This window comes from Pelophylax lessonae (genome assembly GCF_965119305.1).
Source record: "Pelophylax lessonae genome assembly, chromosome: 1".
Taxonomy (NCBI): domain Eukaryota; kingdom Metazoa; phylum Chordata; class Amphibia; order Anura; family Ranidae; genus Pelophylax; species Pelophylax lessonae.
In genome coordinates, this window is record NC_138768.1 from 236,008,421 (window position 1) to 236,022,133 (window position 13,713).

Genomic DNA, 13,713 nt, shown 5'->3' on the forward strand with positions numbered 1-13,713 from the left:
AGCAAAGGTTTATCCAGATGATATGGTTGTGTTGTACGCCTTTATCTTACTGTTTGTAATAACGGCTTTAATGTTGTTGTACTTTGACAAACCGATGTATGTTGCATATGTGAAACTTTGCTACAAATAAAGGAATTCGAAAAAAAAATAAATAAATAACCACTATTTGTAAATTTTAAATTTTTGCGAAATGATAAAAATCGAAAAATGAAAATATCCAAATTTTTTAAAAAATCTAGAGGTTTTCATTGTTCCCTTACAGCTTTCAGGGTTTGTTTAAGACCCCTCCCCCCCCCCAAACCATATATTTTCTGAAAGCACATAGGATAAAAAGAAGGTGCTACTGATTTTTTTTCGCTAAAAATACACTAAAATCATTAATAATGGATTCATACATGGCAAAATGTACAAAATTCCTACTAAATATAAAAGTTAAAACTGTATCGAGTTAATAAATAACACATATTTGAACAAATAGTTGTACGTTTTAAATTGCACCTTTTTGTGAAATGGTGAAAACTGTAAACAAAACTGTAAATAAAAACAATTTATTAATTTTTCACTTACAGCTTTCAGAATTTGAAAAGTGTCCTCCTCTGGCTTGGTTCACACTGATATGATGCGGGAAAACCTGCAAATCCAGTGCAGGTTCCCGCATTGTACCTGATTCGCCGGCAGTTCAGACTGCCCTCTGCTAACTGCTGTGGGTGTCAATACAAAGTTAATGACACTCCCAGATATGTTTGCAGATTGCAGTGCAGTTCATGTGCACTATTAATGATTTTAGTCTATCCCATAGGAACACCTGTGCATCCCTGTAAAGGTACGATGTGTATGCTCGGTGTGAACAAGGCCTTAGGCCCCTTTCACACAAGCAGACCGATCGGGTCTGCCTGTTTCTTATTTAAGCGGGCCCAATCGGACCACCCATTGTTTTCTATGGAGAGGCTGATGTAAATGGACATGTATCCGTTTACACCCGTCTGCATTCGATTTGAACTGGTCCACTAAAAACACAGGGATGGGGATCCTATTCCCCATCGATATAGCAGATGGGATCGGATGGAAATGGACAGGCAGTCTGTTTCCATCCAACTGCCCCATAAAGAACAATGGGCTGTGTCCGTGTCCATTCTACATTCTCAGTGGAGTGAACACGGACCTGTCATCTGCCTGCTCAGCGGGGGATCAGCAGAGAGATCCCCCTGCTAAGCAGACAGGTCTGCTTGACAGAGTCCGCTCAATGTTTTTTTCAATTTTTATTTTTTTATTTATTTATTTTTTACTTTTTATTTATTTTTTTACAAATATATATATATATATATATATATATATTTTTTTTTTTGGGGGGGGGGGACGGAGGCCTTTGGTGAGAAATCAAAGGTCTAAACAGACCCACATATCTCTTTTTTTGAGACCGAGAAAGGGACTTAAGAAAGCGACCCCTTATCCATTCATAAACTGACAGTCTGACATAGTAAACTCTTGGTTTACTATAATCAGCTGATCAGCTGTCAGTGCACACAGGAACAATCGGTAGCGATGGCTGCCTGTGTCCACTGTACTACAGGGAGGGGGCTGGAAAACACATGTTTACCAAGCCCAATCTTCACCTACAGCACCCCCCCCTCAGCCTGACAGCTCGCCGGAGTGCAGGTCAGCAGCTGTAGGTGGCAGAAGGGGAGGGGAGGGATGCCGCTCAGGCCAGGGATGGATCAGGGGTGTGGGGGGGATGGTACGGGGGGGGGGGGGGGTGATCGGTGTGGCGGGGGGGGGGACATGCTGAGCAGCCCAGTTACTGACTAGAGACCTCTGCACTAACACATGTATCGTATATCACCGTAACACATATGTTATGTAAGGTATAGGCAGAGATGTATAGTAACGAAGTAGAACTACTTAAGTACTGTACTTAAGTACCGAAATGCGGTATCTGTACTTTCCTAGAGTAGAATTTTTTTCTCCTACTTCTACTTTTACTTCACTACATTTTTTCGATGATTTCGATACTTCTACTCAAGTATTTTTTTTTTGTGCTGCATAGTTACTCGTTACTTTTAAAAAAATTACCACTGCCAGAACAGTAGATGGCAGGTTGCATAAAGCTCAAAAAAATGTGTATAATGTCATGTGTAAATCAGCGCATACGAAAATAAAGGCTGTGTATAATAAAAGCTGCTATACCAAATCTTTCCAATAAAAAGAAAATATGAAACAAACAAATAAATGGTGCTACAGCGCTTAAAGTGCATCAAGAAACTACTAACAAACACAGGTTAATCATTTGAATAAATCATTTGAAATAATAAAAACAATATGATGTTCAAACTTTTGACTTATTTCTTTAATAACTACATAACACAGTACTTGTACTTCTACTTTCAGTACTTGAGTAGAATTTTTTTTTAAAAACTACTGGTACTTTTTACTTTTAGTACTTAAGTAGCAAATTTTTTGAAAAAACTACTTGCAATACTTAAGTAAAAAAAATGTTGAATACTTTAGTACTTCTACTTAAGTAACTTTTTCTGCAAGCACTTCCACTTCTACTCAAGTAATTTTTTGATCGAGCACTTCTACTTTTACTCAAGTAGAAATTTCGAGTACTTTATACAAGTCTGGGTATAGGTGTAAATGACCCCTAAACTTTAAAGTGACATGAACATAAGAGGATTCTACATTTGATATTAAGGGTCTCTGCTTTACAGGGTTATCTTTAAATGAGCTCTTTAATCAAAAAATCTCAAATCAACTAAACAAATATAAACCGCATTTACGAATCATTCGCATCTAAGTGCCCTCTATGCCTCTGCAGCACCTGAAACCGGCGGGAGTGGTAGGGGAAGGATGCAGGCTTCTAGAGGTAGCTGCAGGGATCCGGTTTGCGGGGGGGGGGGGGTTTATCAGGTGTGTGCGGGGGGGGGGGGGGGGATTTGTGCTGAGGGTGAAGAAGGGGGTTGAAGGGGATAGGAAAGGAGGGTGGGGGGAGTAGTTATAGGGGAAAGAGAGCGGACGGGAGGTGGAGAGGCTGGGGACAGGGAAGCTGCAGCATTGGGGAGGGGCAGTCACATTTTAGGTTAATAAATCTGATCAGCAGATTGTATATCAATTCTGTTATAAGTTCATGGTCATTGAAGTGACCATGAGCTTATAGCAAGGGGAGAAATTAGGTCTGTACGGCATACGGATCTGGCCACCTGCAAGCAGTTGGAGGGTTAATTGGCCTCCCTGCAGTCCAGACCTTTCACTAATTGAAAATGTTTGGTGCATCTTGAAACAAAAAATTCAACAAAGAAGACTCAGGACTGTAGAGTAGTTAGAATCCTATATCTGGCTAGAATGGGACAACATTCCTCTCCCAAAACTCCAGCAACTGGTCTCAGTTCCCAGACATTTACAGAGTCTTGTTAAAAGTTAAGTGGACGCTAAACCGTGGTAACACGGCTCTGTCCCAAATTTTTGGGACGTGTTGATGCCATCAATTTCTAATAATACCTTATTTGTTATCTTAAAATGGTACATCATCTTAGTTTAAACATTTGATATGTTTTCTATTGTAAATAAAATATGGGTTTATGAGATTTGCAATTATTGCATTCTGTTTTTATGTAGATTTTACACAGCATCTCAACTTTTTTAGAGTGTGGGTTGTATATACAGGCAGTTCCAATTTTCTTTTCTGTTTTTTTTTTTTCTTGTGCATGTTCGTGATTGTTCAGATGGACTGCTTTTGGATGTTTTGAAGGTTAAAATCTTCCTATCTCCTTCAATGGATGAAAAAAGAAAATAGGATTTTTTTTTGCTCACCGTAAATCCTTTTCTTTGGAGTCCATTGAGCACAGGTCCCACTCCTCTGTGCTCTCTGTACTTTTTTTTGCTACAAACCTGAGGCATGCTGGTTGTAGGAGGTGTTATCCTGGGCTGGCCAACAGATTTTTTTGTTTGCCAGTGTGCAGTCACTTTGTAGATGGCAGTATAACTCAAATTTTAAAGATTTCCTGTGTCCATTAATAGACTAAAGAAAAGTATTTTATAGTGAGAACAAAAAAAAACTGTTTTTGTTTGCAACAAAACTGCTTTACTGCCTATACTGGTCAATGGGAATGGAAATACAGCTTGATGCAGCTTAGAAGGAGGGTAATATTCTGGTTAGAAGTGCTTGGAAATAAGGAGCATCTCAAACTGTCAGACACAGGATAAATGCTTCTGAAATCACCCTGCATCCGCTATTCAATCCAAGCCCTTAAGAGTACTGCAGCACTTAATAAAACCAAAACGAATGCAACAATTATGTTACTACCCACAGCATTTATAGCTCACATGTACAACAAAAACCATGGCCTTTTTCTGGATAAAACTTCACTCCGAATATTATTTGGAAACAAAGTAATGAGCAGTGTAAAAAGAGGGGATTTATGTAACTGAGCAGAGTAATACAGAATTTTATATGTTTTCTTCAGGTGGACCAAGGATCTAGAAGACCTGAAGGAGAGACGAGTGAAGTTACTTGGAGACTGTCTGCTATGCTCTGCATTTCTTAGCTATGAAGGAGCTTTCAACTGGGAGTTCCGTAAAGAAATGGTTTACACAGAATGGCAGCAGGATATACTGGACCGTGATATCCCACTGAGCCAGCCTTTCAGGATAGAGAGCTTACTTACTGATGATGTTGAAATTAGCAGGTAACTAATAATGATTTTCCCTGTTTTGATGTAATTCTTATAATTCTGCTATAAACTGAAACTACTCTTGAAGGCTTTATAATGACCTTTAAATCTCTAATGTAACTGCCATAAAAGTCAATCTAAATAAATAGCTAAATTTTATTTAAAATGCTCAAAAATTCATCTTATTGCCCCTTTTTTGTAAAAAAACAAAACAAAAAAAACTCATAGACTTCAAGTGTATATCTTTTTTTAGGTTTTAGTAGAGCGGGTAAGGATCTCGAAATTAGAATCTTTGTTGTGTTTTACTGGGACTCCGTTATAGAGATTTTCTCTCACTTCCTATCCTGGTGACAATGATTTCACCACAAAAGAAGTGAAGGTAAAACTACAATAGCAAAACAAACAGGTAAAATCTCCTTTTTCTTGCTAGAGTAGGGAAATTTTGATGAAAGCATTGTCACCATAAAAAGTAAGCCCACAGTTAGCAGTAACAAATTCAACATGGGCCAAATCACTCTATCCAAAACTAGAAAAAAAATAAAATAAAATCTCTTTGACTGGACTAACAGTTTATGCCTGTGAGGTTTCTTTTTTTTTGTTGAGGCACTATGAGATCCAGTAGACTTATCACTGATTGGTTGGTGTATTCATAAGGGCTTTCAGCCATTAGATCAGGCTTATACAGACTTCATAAAGGGCATATGGTTTCAACTCCTTCCTAATTACCCACCAAACTCTGGGTATGAAAGGGTGCATGGAGATGAACATTGTATGCAGATGTTTAACTTCAGTATCCTCATCACCTCAATATCTTCTCAACAATACATGTGGATGGAGCCGCCTGCACAACCCAGGCACTATATGCTCTTCTGACGTCTGCCCCTGATTTCACCTTTTCCTTGATTTTGAATGACAGTGTGTCTATTGTTTTACCATTGTGATGCAGCTTTTAAAAAATTAAGTATACTATGAATGTTTTTAAAGTATACGTTCAATTATCAATCACAGTGCCACCCTTCCCTTTTTTCCAATCACAGTGCTTTACAGGCAGCAGATCCAGCCTGTTCTTCTGTATAATCCAGATTCCTATTCCAAAAGCATGCCTGCAAATATGTATTAAGTAATGGAACTAAGTGCACATGCATACTTTGGGGGCTACTATTGCTTCCAGTGTATGCTCATTGTGCAGGCATGCTTTACTGGTTATAGGGCTGGGGTACAGGGGAGAACAGTCCCGTTGCAACATGCAAAATAACTACCTGGCATTGTCAAATGCCATTGTATAGCAAGATTCCTATGTTAAGTGATGAGAAGAGCCAGGGAGGATTATGTTTGATATAACAGAACTTACAATTAGGTCAATATATTTTAGGAATTATGCTGGAATTTTAGGGGAGCAGCAGCTGGAATGTATAAGAACAGCAACTGTAATATTTTCCCTTCCTACAGATGGGGATCAGAAGGATTACCTCCTGATGAGCTCTCTATACAGAATGGAATACTGACCACTAGGGCAAGTCGTTTTCCATTGTGCATAGATCCTCAACAGCAAGCACTGAACTGGATTAAAAGGAAAGAGGAGAGGAATAACCTTAAGGTAGGTTTACTGCTGATCTATTTATTAATATAAAAGCAAAGTCTGAGAGCCCATTTGTGTGATAGGTGTGCAAATGATAGCGTGTGTTCATACACTTGAGACTACTTAAAGGTCTACCATCACAAATAAATAAACCTTTTCCAGAAAAAAATAAAAAAAAAATTCTGCTATCCATTTAAAACAACATTTTCATCTGCGTTAGAAGGTCATTTTAGCTGCTTAGGTCCTTTTCACTAATGTATTTTGGTGCAGCTAAATGAAAAGGGAAACTGCATGCAAATAAATCCCCTGCCAAACCTGTTTTTTTTTTTTTTTTTAGTTTTGAGATAAAATTGCAGTGTGATTTCAGCCAAATGCTGGCCATAGACGGTTCTAATCTCAGCCAGTTCAGCAGGAACTGGCCGAGATTCGAACCATTAATGAGCAGGCGGAATGTACCATGTTGATAAATGCCAGATTCGCTTGTGATTATCGCAAGTGGCTGCTGTAGCCGCTACTGATAATCACTTCTCCCAGCAGTGACAGCTTCTTACACATCACCCCCCCCCCCCCCGCTGTAGGAAGACAATTGCTCTGCAGGAGGGATTTCCCTGTCAGCACTGTCTGTGTTGATGGATGAATCATGTAATTTTCTTTCCTGCAACCCATGGTTGTAGGAAAGAAATTTGCTCCGTGTATGGCTGCCCCTAGAGTGCGCAGAATATTTGGCTAAAAAGTCAATAATGTAAATAGTTCAGCACACTTATCAACTTTGGAATAGGAATGTAATACTTTTTCTGAAAAAAAAGCTATGATTTTGCCTTAGGCTACCTTCCACAAGGCCATTTGTAAAATCTTTGAAAATGGCTGCTGCATTTTTCATTAGAAATGAATCATTCATTCTCCTTTGGAAGAATGTGCATGCTGAAAGTTGTAAGCTTTGCTTCACAATTTCCATCACCTGTATGAATCATGTCACCTCCCACTCCCATCTGATTGTCATGCCCACTCACTAATTCAATAAAACATTTGGGTGCCTATGAATTGATCCTCTCAGCCATCAAAGACCTGCACTGTGAACAGGGGTAAAACTCTGAAAACTCTGCTTGCCAACCCACCCAAAAACTCATAGTTTGAAAGGCTCCTGCCCCTCATTCATCTGCTTGTTCCACTGACCTGCTCCCTGATTGGCTGTAAAGCTGAAGAGTTGTTGCTTCTTTCTGGTCCTCCGCATTGTCACGATCTTCGCTGAGGACTGATGGGGTGGAGCTTCACCCCAGTTCACAGTGGAAGGATTGATGGCTGAGAGAAGTTATCTGTAGTTACTCCATTTTGTATTAAAAAAGTATACCATTATTATTACAAAGTTGATAAGTCTGCTGAGCTATTTCAATATAGATTTTTTTTTTTTTTGCACAAATGCGCAGTTTTCTTTTAGCCTAGGTCCTGAACAGCTGATAATTTGTAGCCTATAGCTCAGGGACATCTGTTCCAAGGAAATATTTCTCTACCATGAACTTTTAGCAAATTGGTTCAAACCCACCAATTTGTTTACCAATGGCGTTCAGTGGGTTTTAGCTTTATAAAGTTAACTTTGTTATGCCATTTGAACCAAGGATTATTATTTACCATAGTTAAACATGCAGTACTCTCTTATAATACTTAGGTAAAATGTTATTTCACTCTCTTTCATGTTATCATATTTGGTCTAACCTTTAAATTATTACAGTTTTCCAAGCTGCTCTTACTGACATCACATACATCTAATAATTGTAGTTCTGTTACTGATCAAACATGCCCTTGACAAATGACAAACATGTATTGAAAAGGTTAAGCACATGTCCGTGGATATATGATAACACTGTCAAACAATGTTACATCTTTTTGTTTTAGATTTCTTCATTTAATGATCCAGATTTCTTGAAACAATTAGAAATGGCCATTAAATATGGCTTCCCATTCCTGTTTCAAGATGTGGATGAGTATATTGATCCAGTTATTGACAATGTTCTCGAGAAAAACATCAAAGGTGCTCAAGGTCGCCAGTTCATCATTTTAGGAGATAAAGAGGTGGATTATGACCCAAACTTCAAATTGTATCTAAACACAAAGTTGGCAAACCCCAAGTACTCCCCATCAGTGTTTGGTAAAGCCATGGTGATCAATTACACTGGTGAGTATAAATATAATTTTATGCAAAAAATCAAATATGTATTATAGTAATACATAACTTATGCTGGAGAATCTCCTAAGCAATTTTGCAGATCCAAAAAAGGAATCAATATAAAGTGACTGAGTGTCTGAGTGTTGGTAGATCAAACTGTTGTATATGCCACCAGAAGAGGACAATATAGTGTTCAACTATATATATAGTATGTGTTTGTGTGTGTGTGTGTGTGTGTGTTGGAGTTATAGCGAATATAAGGTAATACCGAGCGTAACTGCATTGTATTTTTAACATTCACGCTGCTAAAAGCAAATTGAACACATTGCATTAAAGGAACTAAATGTACCTTAGAAAGCCATTGTCACTAGCAAAAAGGACAAATTTTGAATTATATGGCCAAGCACTTGTGGTCAGATCGACAAGCAGTCTAGTTTTCAGTTGAGTGTTTGTAATAACATGTCCATGGGGCCATTGAATAGTATGTGATAGAGCTTTTTTGCATGGCAAGTTGAGACATCATATGTGTTTTTGTGCCTTTGCAGACTACCATTTACTTAGTGGAGCTGTAACTTGAGCCCAACATGACCATAAAGATTATATTTTGTTGAGGTGTTAATTACATGGTGTATAATTAAAGATTGTAGTCTATAAATTGTGGCAAATTAAACTTTAATATAGAAAAGGCTGTAGAGTTGTAATCCTTCCTATACTTCTCCTTTCTATGTCATCCTCAGTTACACTGAAAGGCTTGGAAGATCAGTTACTTAGTGTCATTGTTGGCTTTGAAAGAAGAGAATTAGAGGAGCAAAGAGAACACCTTATACTAGAGACCAGTGAAAATAAAAAGCTGTTAAAGGACTTGGAGGATTCATTGCTAAGAGAGCTTGCCACGTCGTCTGGTAACATGTTGGATAATGTAGAACTGGTTCATACTCTGGAAGAAACAAAATCAAAAGCAACCGAGGTAAGGTGCTGAAAGTGAAGACAACTCATAGTTCCTGCTTGAACTATTGCATTCAGTTAATTGGCCTGGCCAGTAATAAATGAAATGCTGTTAGTTCAAAGAATGGGAAGATGGTGATAGTATCAATGCTGCCACCGTATGGTGGATCTTGAAACAAAAGAAAGTTGCTTCTTCCTAATCAGGTGACAACCTACATGGACAATTGCACAAAATATAAAACAAAGATGGAATATTTTGTTTTAAGTAACACCAGAAATAGAACAGGTGTATTTTAGCCCCAAACAAGATTCATCAGTGTAGCTTTTGGAACTTGCTTTTCTGTATTTATGGCCACATACAGTATATATCTCAGTTATCTATACTGACTCGCAATAGTTTATCTTATTTTTTGATTTTCTGTGTAGCTCACATGGCTTTGAATGTAGGTCAGCTTTCCAGCATTGGTGCCAAATTTACTCCTTATCTTGCTATGATCATTGGGCATTGCTATTTTATGCACTCTATGTACTCTGTGTATGCAGTTGTCTGTAACTTGGGTATCGCCCCCATGATGCCTTATTATTTATCTTGGTCCCCCAGCAATTAGCTGTCATCATACACTGGTAACTACTTACAGTATATTGCATGCCCAAATCTCAGCTCTAACTTGAGATATTTACAATTTCCTCTGTACCTTGATAAATGATTCAAATAAACAGTATAAAAACCTATATAACTATTTATTAGATAAGTATTACTCAGTTAATGGATTGATGTTCTTCTAATATTCTTCTCGGGTAACTTTTATTGCCATTGATGTTCTATTTTTCTATTAGAATTGGCAATGACCAAAAATGAACAATGAGTTTTGTCATTTTAGGTTTCAGAAAAACTTAAACTGGCAGAGCGGACTGCAGTGGACATTGATAAATTACGAGATGGGTACAGACCAGCTGCCAAGCGTGGAGCCATCCTTTTCTTTGTCCTGTCTGAAATGGCAATGGTCAACTCAATGTATCAATATTCTCTGTCTTCATTCTTGGCAGTCTTTGATTTATCACTGCGGAAGTCTTTGCCGGATGGTATTTTGGCTAAAAGGTTGAAAAACATAATGGACACCTTAACATTCAATGTCTACAACTATGGATGTACAGGTTGGCATTTTTTCTAATGCTTATATGCACTGTTTGTCATCAAGACAATTAGCATATCTTCTTATTCAGGCTTGATTGCAGATGAAGTGATGTGTTAATTCTTTACTTACTAAGATACATATCTATATTTGATACTTGAGTTGATGTATAAAACTGTCCTTCACTTTGCACATCCAATGAGAACCTCAGAACATTTTATGTATTATCTCTACTTATAATTATGCAATGAGCTGTATTGTGTCTAATCTAACTTACCATGGCTGTTACATTTCCATATGGAATAAGCTGTACAGTGTTCTTATTGTGATGCAATATGTTAAATAATATTGTTGTACTGGAACCTAATATGTTACATGTATTTCCAGCTAATTTTTTTTTTTTTTAATAGACTGGGGAAGGCAAGGGCTTATATTGTTGTCTGTGTTGAGGAACTTTTCATTTTCCTCTGGTCCATATGACACTCAGAACATTTCACTCCCATCACCCCTCTGCTAGAATCCCTTCTGTTACACTAAACATTTTTTTGTTTTCCTGGTCCTAATCTGGTTTAGAATATTGTGATCCTGTATAAACACCCTTATATCAGAAACCCATTTGTATTGATACTGGAGAACAAAATGTGTGGCCAATCACTATACAGGAAAAAGTCACATCTTTCCCTCAGCCACCTATAGGTGTGTGCCTAATATGCCTAATGGCAAATCTGGCCCTACAGACAACTAAACACCTGATAGATGATCAAATCCTCTCTCTAGCAAAACCAAAACCAAATTGGAGAAGTTCTATTTTAGGAATAAATTGATGCTGCCAAACATCAATTTTAAATATTGACCATGTCATCTATATCATTATATCATTGGTGTTTTCATTCAATTTCAGGCTTATTTGAAAGACATAAGCTGCTATTTTCCTTCAATATGACTATAAAGATAGAACAACCAGATGGCAAGGTGCCACAGGAAGAACTGGATTTTTTCTTAAAAGGTAATAAAACCTGAGAATGATGACTATGAGCAAGCAGAACTGTCGGCACATGAAACATAAAACGAGAGAAGTATCTCTTACCAGAAAGATTTTATAATGTAACAAATGAGCAGAAGCAGGGCCAGTGACAGAATAGGTTGTGTTTGGCTAGATCACTGACATTTATTTTGGATACTTCCTTTTTTTTATAATGTGAATTTGGTCAGATGCCCAGAGTTTTTGATGAGCTCAGTGTATACTGATACAGTCTCCTAAATTTTTAAGGAAATCTATCCCTTGAGAAAAGTAGGAGGAAGAAACCATGTTCCTGGCTCTCAGACCAAGGTTGGGAGGACATCATACGACTGTCTGAGCTGTTCCCATCACTGTTTGGGTCACTTCCTGATGACGTGGAGAGGCATGAGTCAGAGTGGAAGGCTGTAAGTTACTTATCTATGACTGTGAATGATTAACATCACCACCAATAGCAATACAGACTATCTATCTATCTATCTATCTATCTATCTATCTATCTATCTATCTATCTATCTATCTATCTATCTATCTATCTATCTATCTATCTATCTATCTATCTATCTATCTATCTATCTATCTATCTAATCTATCTCTTTTTAAAATGCACACATATATTTGGCGTTTATGATATGTGCTAGTCTAGTCTAAACTGCACTAAAAAAAAGCATTTAAAATAGTTTCCCTGAAAATATTCATGTATCATTTTATAGTGGTATGACCTGGACACTCTGGAACAGTATCCTTTCCCTCTTGGCTACAAGGACAAGCTCTCCAGCTTCCAGAAACTCTTACTCCTGCGCTGCTTCAGAGTAGACCGTGTATATAGAGCTGTTACAGACTACGTTACAGTCACCATGGGGGAGAAGTAAGTATATACAAACCTTGGGCTGAAGATGGTATTGTATATATTGCAGTTAACTTAACTGACATGACAGATTGGAACACTGGTTATTTTTAGTTGTGAGCAAGTGAAATACATAAAAGTGATAGCTCTTTTTTTTTTTTTTTTTGTTGGTTGGGCGGGTTTCCAAACAGGTACAGAATGGGGTTTATTTGGACAGAGCCATTGATGTAGCAACACTGGTGGCAATGGTTGATATTGCGATCAGGCCCACCTCTCCCCCACATCATAACCTCCCCTTCCACCAAATGATTTGGACCAGTGCACAAAGCAAGGTCCATAAAGACATGGATGAGCGAGTTTGGGATGGAGCAACTTAACTAGCCTGCACAGAGTCTTGAACTCAACCTGATAGAACACCTTTGGGATGAATTAGAGCAGAGACTGCGAGCCAGGCCTTCAACATCAGTGTCTGACCTCACATATGCCCTTCTGGAAGAATGGTCAAACATTCCCATAGACACACTTCTAAACCTTGTGGACAGCCTTCCCAGAAGACTTGAAGCTGTTATAGCTGCAAAGGGTGGGCCAACAGCTCAATATTGAACCCTACAAAGACTGGGATGCCACTAAAGTTCATGTGCGTGTAAAGGCAGGCGTCCCATTACTTTTGACAATATAGTGTATATTAAAATTAAATATCATATATATATATATATATATATATATATATATATATATATACACAGTATATATACAGTATCTCACAAAAGTAAATACACCCCCATTTTTGTAAATATTTTATTATATCTTTTCATGTGACAACACTGAAGAAATGTCACTTTGCTACAATGTAAAATAGTGAGTGTACAGCTTGTATAACAGTGTAAATTTGCTGTTCACTCAAAATAACTCAACACACAGCCATTAATGTCTAAACCACTGGCAACAAAAGTGAGTACACCCCTGAGTAAAAATTTCTAAATTGGACCCAAAGTGTCAATATTTTGTGTGGCCTCCATTTTTTTCCAGCACTGCCTTAACCCTCTTGCGCACGGAGTTCACCAGAGCTTCACAAGTTGCCACTGGAGTCCTCCTCCACTCCTCCATGACGACATCACGAAGCTGGTGGATGTTAGAGACTTTCTCCACCTTCCATTTGAGGATGCCCCACAGATGCTCAATAGGGTTTAGGTCTGGAGACATGCTTGGCCAGTCCATCACCTTTACCCTCAGCTTCTTTAGCAAGGCAGTGGTCGTCTTGGAGGTATGTTTAGGGTCATTGTCATGTTGGAATCAGTGCCATCTTAAGAGCATTAAAGGGCACCAGGCAATGTAGTGCCTACCAGGAAGTAGGATGGCCAAA

General features: G+C 38.1%; 1 protein-coding gene across 1 annotated transcript in view; it reads left to right on the forward strand.

Annotated features, from left to right (window-relative positions):
• The window catches only part of DNAH10 (dynein axonemal heavy chain 10), a gene marked incomplete at its 5' end in the record, with an annotated part of 236,277 nt that overhangs the window by 198,067 nt on the left and 24,497 nt on the right, over window positions 1–13,713 (forward strand). The window contains 8 exons of the mRNA XM_082256636.1: window positions 4,461–4,682; window positions 6,117–6,264; window positions 8,137–8,416; window positions 9,145–9,374; window positions 10,234–10,507; window positions 11,387–11,491; window positions 11,756–11,910; window positions 12,217–12,371. Coding sequence (XP_082112762.1) covers window positions 4,461–4,682; window positions 6,117–6,264; window positions 8,137–8,416; window positions 9,145–9,374; window positions 10,234–10,507; window positions 11,387–11,491; window positions 11,756–11,910; window positions 12,217–12,371 — 1,569 coding nt within the window. The remainder of the gene's footprint in view (window positions 1–4,460; window positions 4,683–6,116; window positions 6,265–8,136; window positions 8,417–9,144; window positions 9,375–10,233; window positions 10,508–11,386; window positions 11,492–11,755; window positions 11,911–12,216; window positions 12,372–13,713) is intronic.